The sequence below is a fragment of the Urtica dioica genome, chromosome 7, assembly GCF_054948205.1.
Source record: "Urtica dioica subsp. dioica isolate 48M chromosome 7, U.dioica_male_clone48M_v1_H2, whole genome shotgun sequence".
NCBI classification, from domain to species: Eukaryota; Viridiplantae; Streptophyta; class Magnoliopsida; order Rosales; family Urticaceae; genus Urtica; species Urtica dioica.
The window spans coordinates 42115117-42125483 of NC_142762.1; the positions used below are offsets into that span (position 1 = coordinate 42115117).

General features: G+C 33.8%; 1 protein-coding gene across 1 annotated transcript; it reads left to right on the plus strand.

The window, feature by feature from the left end:
• The first annotated feature begins 518 nt into the window (after nucleotides 1-518).
• Nucleotides 519-4107, plus strand: LOC149391730 (putative protein phosphatase 2C 59). The gene is made up of 9 exons (XM_089618849.1): nucleotides 519-928; nucleotides 1127-1360; nucleotides 1891-2018; nucleotides 2158-2256; nucleotides 2352-2510; nucleotides 2611-2697; nucleotides 2783-2874; nucleotides 3319-3393; nucleotides 3613-4107. The coding sequence occupies exons 2-9, from the start codon at nucleotides 1281-1283 to the stop codon at nucleotides 3769-3771; spliced, it is 879 nt and encodes a 292-aa protein (XP_089474975.1). The 5' UTR covers nucleotides 519-928; nucleotides 1127-1280; the 3' UTR covers nucleotides 3772-4107.
• The last annotated feature ends 6260 nt before the right edge of the window (nucleotides 4108-10367 follow it).

Below are 10367 nucleotides of genomic sequence, written 5' to 3' on the forward strand. Positions count from 1 at the left end.
GTGATTCGTGTAGTAATATGAAAATGACTCGTTACCTACATAAATAGATAATCCACAAGTTATTTTATTGTATTTATGATTGTTTGTGATCCACTTTTCATCTTATTCAGGTAGAAGATTTTGAATTCCCTTCGCACTATTTTACTATTTTTGTAATGTAAGTCTTTTGCCTTTTACTAATATATTCATGTAAGGAGCGCTTTATAAAAAACATATATGGGAAAAATTATAGCTATTATAAAATAAAATGAGTAACACGTCAGCATCCATTGCATGTGCGACACGTGCGAAGCCCACCGACCATATAATGGGGATTGGATCGGGCTTTGATCTCTCACTCTCTTTTCCCGATTTAGGCCCGAATTTGACTCCGCCCATTTTTTTCTTCCGCGACACGCGTCTGTGTGTGGCCACCCTCTACTCTACCTATCTATAACCCTAATAAATAATAATAATAATAATGAACAATAATAATAATATATAAAACAAATTATGAAATATGATGACGATGATGATGGTATAATATCAATGACTCCGAATCCCAAACCAATTTCAACACGACATTTTCCAACAAACAAACTAATTCCCAATCCACCATTGCGCTTCCTACTTTTTTTTCCTTCTTCTTCTTATACTTCCATAATTTGATGTGCCTAATTAAGAGATTCTTTTTTTATATTTCTTAATCACAATATTGTTCTGTTTACTATATTTAAACTAAAACCATTTCTAAGAGCCAACAGATCAAAAAACCAAAGCTTTTTTTTTTTTTTTTTTTTTTTTCCCCAACCAAAACCAACCTTCGAAGGAAATCGAATCATCTCGCTTTCTCTCAAGAAATTCCTTGTCTCACAGTTGCGTCATTTTCTCATATTCGCTCTCTCCGTGTCATCGTTTATGGCATTTCGTTCCCTCATCCTTTCCTCAGGTATTATTATTATTAGATTCCTCTGTTTATCGTTGCTTCTGTGAGGAGGAAATCCTCTGGTGACCTTGTTTTGTTTTCAATTTTTTTTTTCTGCACTGATTCGTTCAATTAGAAGTCGAGAAGATCTGTAATGATTCCGTTGCTAAAAGAAATATGATAAACAAAATCTAATCAATTGTCGTTTCCCATTTTGTTCAGGTTGATTTTTGGCGATTCGTGTGATAACAGGACATGGTTTAAAAATCAAGATAGTAAACAATAATTTATAAGTGTAGGAATTGTTGTTGTAGCTGCAATATTGATCATCAGAGTTTTAAGAGTTGAGAAAATTGTTGACCGGGACGAGAACAGAATGGGATACCTAAATTCGGTTTTGTCATCTTCGAGCCAGATTCACGTTGACGACGCACCTGTTAGTGGTGGTGGTCTCAGGTCCAATTTTTTATTTTCCTTTATATATACATATGTTATCAAGAGTAGATCTAGGGCTGTTACTGTTGTGTTTTTGTTATGCTTTTTAGCCTAGATTATGAACCTCTTGATTGAATCGTAAAATTTGATTTTTCTGCTCACGAGTGTTTGGCACTGCTAGTCGAATCTTGTTTATGCGTTTTAATGTTTGAGTATTCATGAAAGTTTGATTTTTCTGCTCAAGAATGTTGAGTACTGGTCGTCGATTCTTAATTTTATGCGTTTTAATGTTTGAGTATTCATGTAAATTTGATTTTTCTGCTCAAGTATGTTTAGGACTATCTTATTTCTAGGTGGTATTTTTTTCTTCTTCTTTAAATGATCATTTTGGTTAATTTTATGATATTTTTCCGTGTCTAAGACATACATGCGAAAAGATTTTGCTATGCTGATCTTATATCATTGTTTTAGGAGAGAACTCTCAATATATCTTTAACCAGCGACTTTGGCGTTAGCTGTTTTCTGACTTTTATTAAATGACGTTGTAACAGTCAAAATGGGAAATTCAGCTATGGATATGCAAGTTCACCAGGAAAAAGGTCTTCAATGGAGGACTTTTACGATACCCGGATCGATGGTGTTGAAGGAGAGATCGTTGGCCTCTTCGGAGTCTTTGATGGTTTGCGCTCTCTCTCTCTCTCTCTCTCTCTCTCTCTGTGTACATCATAGGACTACAAAAATATTTGGCTGAGTTAATTATTCCTTCTTAAGAAACAGTTGATAGATTAAATCAATTATTTTATCTTTTGTTGGTTCAGGCCACGGAGGTGCACGAGCAGCTGAATATGTGAAGCAGAATCTCTTTAGCAATTTAATCAGCCACCCAAAGTTCATTTCTGACACGAAATCAGCTATAGGTACCTTTCCCTATGCGAGTGGAGTTAGAATAAATAATTCGATTCGAGTAAAAGAAAACAATGTTAAAAGGCGTGTTGGTTGGTCACTGTTTCAGCTGATGCATATAGCCATACAGACTCGGAATTTCTGAAATCGGAAAATAATCAAAACAGAGACGCTGGATCAACGGCTTCCACCGCTATCCTTGTTGGTGATCGCTTGCTCGTTGCAAATGTTGGAGATTCCCGAGCTGTTATCTGCAGGGGCGGTAATGGTAAGTCACGTCTCTCTCTTCTATATATATAAAAAAAAAAGTTGTCATATGTTTATAGCTTTTTGCAATTTCCGACAATAACCGTTTGAAACTTTTACAGCGATTGCTGTTTCAAGAGATCACAAGCCAGACCAGAGCGATGAACGGCAACGAATCGAGGACGCTGGAGGATTTGTTATGTGGGCTGGTAAAGTTCAGATTACTCGTCAAGTTATTTCTTCCATATTTTGGTCAATTGCTTTTTTCTTGACGGAGACTCGTCGTACTATCAGGAACTTGGAGAGTTGGAGGTGTCCTTGCTGTTTCTCGAGCATTCGGTGACAGGCTGTTGAAGCAGTATGTTGTTGCTGACCCTGAAATTCAGGTGATTGCTTGCCATACTTTATTAAGCTTTGTTTTCAATTCACATTTGTTGGACACATGTACCTTGTCAAATTGTATTAAAGTAGCAATATTTAAAAAAAAAAAAAAAATCCCCTTGGAAAGCTGCTAAGTATTTTAGTCTAGCACTTTAGTATACATTGCTTAAACTAAAGTTTTTTTTTTCCCTAATATTGTACAGCGTTTATTTTTCTCATTCAGATATTTTGAGGACGTGCCAAAGCTTTAATCGTTATATATTTTCTGTACATGTTTTATTGCCTTTGTCAATTTAACAGATGTAGGAATACAGAATTCGGTATTGGGTGATAGATCGTCTTAAGACCACAATCTCTTAAACATTATTCCCAGCTATAAATTCATCGTTCTTTTTCTATTTTATTTTATAAATCGTATAATCCTAACAGTGATTTTTGTGGGAACGCAGGAGGAAAAAGTGGATAGCTCTCTTGAATTCCTTATCCTTGCCAGTGATGGATTGTGGGATGTGGTCACAAACGAGGTTTGCCACGATTCTCTTTCCACATCAAACTTATCTCAATTTTTTTTATCGATGCCAACTAGTCATTAACTATCTGGTTCGATTTGGGCAATTTTCTACAAACCTCTCTCATTGCATCCGCAGAAAGTAAAAAAATAAAAAATAAAAAAGGACAAACAGAACACGATTCCAACACAGCTTTCGCTGTAAATATTCTGAATGGTGGGACAATATTTTCAGGAGGCTGTTGAAATGATAAAACCGATTGACGAGCCAAAGCAGGCTGCGGAGAGACTGATGCAAGAAGCGGGCCAAAGGGGTAGCGCCGATAACATTACGTGTGTTGTTGTTCGTTTCTTGGCGAATCAAGGTGGTTCGTCTCATAATAGTTCGGGCTGAGAAATTGAAGACATTACTTGTTCTTCTTCCGGGAAATAGCATATTTCGGTTTCCAGCCAGATTTGGAATTCGTTGCTAGGAAATTTGTCATAGGTACTGTATAACAATAGAGGAGGCCAAGTTGAATTTATTATTTTGCTAATGTGTAAACGTCTTTTTTAATTGTTTTTTTTAACGCTCTTTGGTCGCTGGCGTAGAATTGTATCCTAGCTTAGTTTATGTACCTTGGTCTTCGTCCAACAGTATTTGTTTTGTCTGTAAAGAGTCTTATGATCAAGTCTATTGTACATGTGGTTTGAACTTCACTTTGCAACACGGAACGTTTTATTTTATTTATTTCAATGGTGTCAACTTTTCGATGAAATAAATCAGGTAAATTGCACAATTAGATTAATTTTATAAGTGGGAAGGTTCGTTCAAAAGGTTTGTTTGTCATACTCAAGTCTGGCTTTCCGGGGGTTCCGGCCGGATTCTGGACGGGATCCGCCGAACCGGAGGGGACCGGGACGGAACGCGAAGAAACCGGTCCCGTGTCGTGGAACTGGGAGGAACCCGGTTGAACCGGATCAGATTCCGTTTTTCCTCGCCTTCGTTGGATTTCGCGAATTTCGTCATCTCCGATGTGCATCCCGACGGATCTCGTTGTTCGCAGAGCAAGTTTGTCAATTTTCCGGGGGAACCGAGAGGTAAGTGACGAGGGTTTAAGAGATTTGGGGATTTTTCAAATTTTTTAAAAAATTTGTGTTTTAATCTTAGAATATGATGATAGATTATTTAATTTGATGGTTATTGTCATGATTATGTTGAATTTAAATTAATTTGGAGATGATTGTGATGGTGATGATGTTGAAATGTTGAATTAAACTTAATTAGATGATGAATTGATGATTGTGATCATAGTTATGTTAAATTAAAATTAATTTGATGATTATTGTCATGATTAAGTTGAATTAAAATGTTGATTAAAATTAATTTGATGATTATTGTGATGATTATGTTGAATTTAAATTAATTCGATTATTGTTATGGTATTTTGTGAATATGTGGAGTTGAAATGATTATGATTTGTGATTTGTTGAAATGATTATGAATATGTGGAATTGAATTATTATGATTCTGATTACTCTACTTATGGTATTTTTTGTTTAAGAACTCAGTTTATGTTTGATATAAACATTTGACGTTTGAAGTTTCAACTGTGAAAAGTATGTTTATTATTGCAAAATATTTGTCTGAATACCCCTCGGTTTCCTCTACGGTAAGCAGTTTCCTACCGGTACCGATTTTTTTTTTTTTTTTTGAATCCCCTTCGGTTTCCACTTCGATAAACGGTTTTCCCCTAAAATTGAAGTCTCAGTATGATAACGGTAACGGTAAGGCGATCCTCGGTCATACTGTTGAAAACATCTTAAATTCTTAACCCAAATACTTGTATAATATAGAGTATCCATATTGACTTTCAGTTATATCAGTATAAAATACATAATAATACTAAAAAGGGAAGAGAAACTAGATGTATACATTTAGATTTAAGTCTTTTTAATAAAATATTGAGTTGGTGATGGTTTCGTCTTTAAACTAATATTATAAGTGAAATGGTCCTTGAATTAATTAGTGCTTTTCATAAATATGTTAATTTTTTTAAAGTAATATACTATCTAAGACATTTAAAACACAAAAATCAGCTATACTATATTTTAACCGGAGTAACACTAAATAAAAATCAAAACAAGTTCAAATTCTAAAGTAAGATTATTCTTTAACGAATTTTTTTGAAACTAAAAAAAATATTTAAGTTAGTAATTATTCAAGTTGGTAAATATGTTACGAGTTACAACTCAATTAATTGTCGAATTTAATTGAAATAATACTTTTTGGACATTGTGTTGGAATAATGTTGAATAAATGGCTGATTTGTGGCAGCAATTTGAGTGGGTCCACTCATCGGAATTGAATAATTCCAAGTGCTACGTATTCTTCGTAACGAGGGGTATAAGATTGAATATTTGCTTGCCAAAATCGGACCGAGGATGAATGAGAAATTGATGCTCAAAGTAGGTTAAAAGAAACACATTTATGTTGTGTTGTGGAAATGGAATTGCAAGAGTCCCACATTGAGTTGTGATGTGTGTCGTGGTAGTGTTTAAATACTATCGTCTTTGATTAGTGGTCATCCAAGTGCAAGAGAGTAGAGTGTGTGTGAGTTATCTCTTAACCCTCACGCGCACGCACACACACACACGGGCCGCCGAGCCGGGCCGGGCTCGGGCTCGGGCCCGGGTTTCGCTTGCGCATGCGCGCCACATGCATGCACGTGGATACCACTTTGCATCAGGAAACAAAACGTTTGTCTGTTGAGCTTCATTCTTCAGGCTTGTAACATCTCTTTTATTCTGAAGTAAAGAGCCATTATTGGTGTTTATGACAAACGTTTTTGGGAGCTGATGCTCAGGTCTCTACGCCTATAAAAGGCAGAGCCTTTCTCTCATTTGAACACACCAGAAGTTGATATTCCTTCATATTCCCTACCGTTCCCTCTCTCTCTCTTGTTGTTCCTAGAAAACTTTTTCTTCTTCTGTCCGAGTTTGGTGATAGTTCTGCCTCGGTTCTAGTTCGCTGTGCGACGTACTTTGTGGTACCATTGTTCGTCGAGTTTGTTGTTGTATCCTGGAAAGCCTTGCTCAAGAGTTCCTGTACCGATGGGAGAGCATTAAAGCTTAAAGGAAATTGTCCAACAGTCCTCGACATTTTTTTTCCTTTCTTTTATCTTGTTTCGGTGAAGGTTCTTTATTATTTTGTTGTTCATCGTTATTTCATCTAGTTGTAAGTTTTCGTTTCAATTTTTCCCTTAATTATAATCGGTCTTTATTCCCAAAATAATTTTAATATATATAACACACTGTAACTATATAGCTTTTTTAAAACGTTGAAATTTTGTTTTAGCCAACGTTTAATTCATAGTTTGAAATTTCATTAGGTAAATAGTCACATTTACAGTTTAACATTGGTAAATAGTCAACGTCTCGTAAATCTTAGGTAACTAACCACTTTCATATATTTACAGACGTATAAATCTTAGGTGAATAGTCATTTCCATTTATTAGGCCACGTCATCTTTATGGTTATTTATCTAAGATTTACGAAACGTTGGTTATATAACAATTCCAAACGTTTTAATTGGCTATTTACCTAATTTTTGAAGAAAAAATCCACAAATCATTTGCTCTTATACCATTTATTAACGATTATTAAGTACACACATATTTGTATTAACAGTTATTAACGATTATTAACTGCACGCGATTTTAAAAAATAAAACATAAGAACATTATGAGACAGCGCCTAAAATCGACAAACACTTACAATCAAACCGTAAAAAACAAAGAACCCAATTTAATTTCAAAATTTCGCACCGAATTTCAATTGCTTAGGTACACCATTTAACACTGAAATCTATTCCTCAACACTCATGACTTTGTCTGGAAAAGTCGGGAGAAAAAAAAAACTTGAATGAAATAAATTTAATAAAAAACATCACATACAGAAGAGACGAAAATAAATTTCAGCAAATAAAAAGCATATGTTGCACACGAATAAGATGTTATAGCATCTGACACAAGGTTTTGAAATTAAAATGGCTTTTGCATAATCACGTTTGGCATATCATATTAGCATATGAAGATAAGCTAACAAAAAAACATCACAAGATTAAAACTTTACACGTATAGCATCACAGATCTACAAAAGTGTCGTTCATAACCAATATCAACGGAGAGAGAGAGAGAGAGAGAGAGAGCTAAATCTAAAGAATAATATTTTTTTTATTAGAGTTGGGCAGATCCTACTCTTTAGGAAATTAATTGAGGTTTTTTATTTTTTTTTTATTTTTTTTTTAAATAAATCAGATTACTCAGAGGTTATATTACGTACAAAATATTATACCTCACTCGCCACATCAGCCAAGAGGCTATTTTCCTAAAAAAAATTGAAACGTAAAATAAAATTGGTATGTTTTTTTAAGTGACTTAATTGTTTATAGGGATTTCTCATAATTTTTTAGAAAATATCTAAGAAGCATTTCGCTGATATACTACAGCGATTAAATTGGCACAAGGATTTAGGCTAAAAAGCTGTATACTTTACATTATAGAATATGGTAGCGATCACGAGAAAAAATTGTCCCTTGAAAACCAGTACGAATGTTAAAATGGTTTACAAAGTCAAAGGTAACTAATTAACAGCACAGATAATCAAAAGACAGTGTTCACGTGTTTCTGTGCATGAAATTTAATGTCTAGCAATGCGTAGATTTTGCATCTCAAACTTTCTTTTAGCTGACAGATAAAAGTCTTGCCTATTCGAAAATATAAACACACTAAAAATTTCAGGAAGAGAAAAACAATATGCCAAATATTATAGGAAGACTCAGAAGCAATGAGTGTGTATCGGCAAGGCAAATTTGCCATTACGCACGACGAGCGAACATTAATATAACCTCATCACTGTCTTCCTCTACTGACTCTGTATCTGCTGTACTTAAGCACTCACCAGAAAATTCCAAAAAATAAAAAGGAAGAGAGAGAGAGAGAGAGAGAGAGAGAGAGAGAGAGAGAGAGAGAGAGAGAGAGAGAAGGTTGACACCTTTGGTTTTAGTGTAATTTTTCATTTGATACGTGCTCTTTATATAATTGAGCCACTGTAATAATATTAAACGAATTTCTTCAGCTTTATTTGTGTAAACTACAGATAAACAGACGATGGTGGTTGTTGGTTGAACAGTATGGCCAATGGATTGAGCAGATCATATTGCATAGCAGCATAGGCATTACTTTATTGCCTTGCTCGCCAAGCAAACATTGTTTTCAGTCAAGCAAATAGAATAGTTAATTAAGCCGCCTTTGGACCCAATTAATATACATATAATCAGAAAGTGTAAAATAAGTAGCAAATTGCACATTTCATATATAGTGCGTTTTAAAAGCTATATATATATATTGTTCAATCACTATTCATTACGATAGCAATTCGATATATATAAAATAAAAAGAACTCATGACGAGAGCTTTTCATTACAATTGGTTTATCAATTTTCTTTGCGTTCTTAAGTTGTGTATTATCAAGGCATGCAATGTCAGCATAAGCAAGTTGTTAAGTATCGTTATTAGTTCAGACATAATGAGTTTGTTAGAGTGATAGTAACAATTTCTTTCCAGACAAGTCTAACTTGATATTAGAGCCCAACAAAGTCCTAAGTACAGGTCTAATAGTTGGGATGTAGCCCAAAATGAATTAACTGCAAAGTAAGCATGTTAGACTGTTAACTAACATGTTTATATAAGATCACGAATTACTCCTCTTATTAGAATAAGAGATCGTACCTTAAATTAATCAAAGAGACTCGGACTCTATTAGAATCGATTGAATCAATTGGTTGAGCTGGACAAGCTATCTTTCCAAAGAGAAAGTCGTCTAAATCATGATCTCTTGTATTGGCAGAACCACGTAGTAATAAACTAGAAATTATTTCCATGCGATGAGATTGTGAACCTGATGAGAAAGAGATAAGCAATTGATGAACGAATTTTCATGGAAGAAAACAACACTAATCTGCTTGTTCCATTGAGAGGCATTCAGCAAAATGCAAGAGTTAATTATATTAAGATTTTAGTCCAATTGTGAAAACTACCGGCGTAAAAGTTGGGATATATAACAAATAGATGCGAATAATTTTTTTTTTTTTTTTTTTTTTAAATAAAGAGCTCAAGGAATAGTGTCCATGAGTCAACAAAAAGGGTATGCTGATAGTCATAATCTCTCTCAGGTGGTCCAAGCTATTATATGGCTTTAAGCAAAAGTTAAAAAATGAGTCATTTTTAAACATATATTAAAAAAATTAGGTATATATAATAGTTTATTTTCTAAAAAACAATTGAGGTCTTTTTCTTTAAAATTTGAGGCTTTTTTTTTTTTTTTTTTCCTTTTTGCTTTTTTTCCACAAAAAATTTGGGGCTTTAAGCCATTGCCTAAGTGACTTATGCTTCGGACCGACTATGGGTGTGTAAGCTCAACAAAGCTCTATATATGGTTTAAGACAGGATCCTAGAGAGCTTGGTATGACCAATTGAAAAGCTCTTTTTATGTACATATTCAAGAGTTTAGACTTAGAACAAAAGCATCACCGTTTATATAATGAAATGGATTATATTTGCCTATTTGCTAGTCTCTATTGATGTCATCTTATTAGTTATTATCGGGTGTCACATATTAGTTACTAGTAAGAGTAATCTAACATAGCCAATTTCAAACATGAATTTAAAAATATAGTCAACGTTTAATAAATTTTACAATCTAGTTACTTACAGAAATAAACGGTTAGAAAATATCGAAAATACCATTATATAACATAAATAATAGAAACTAATTAATAGTCAAAGTTTCAGCTAGTAAAAACTTATCGTGTGTAAAATAAACGGAAATTAACCCAACAAAATTTGATATCGCAACTAATTGGATTACAAAATATATATATATATATATATATATATATATATATATATATATATATATATATGGAATTGAAAGTTTATAAACGTCTG

Coding starts and splice junctions, on each gene's coding strand:
- LOC149391730 (XM_089618849.1), top strand. CDS start 1,281: ATGGGATACCTAAATTCGGTTTTGTCATCTTCGAGCCAGATTCACGTT. Junction 1,361..1,890: donor GTTAGTGGTGGTGGTCTCAG/GTCCAATTTTTT, acceptor ACGTTGTAACAG/TCAAAATGGGAAATTCAGCT. Junction 2,698..2,782: donor AGGATTTGTTATGTGGGCTG/GTAAAGTTCAGA, acceptor TCGTACTATCAG/GAACTTGGAGAGTTGGAGGT.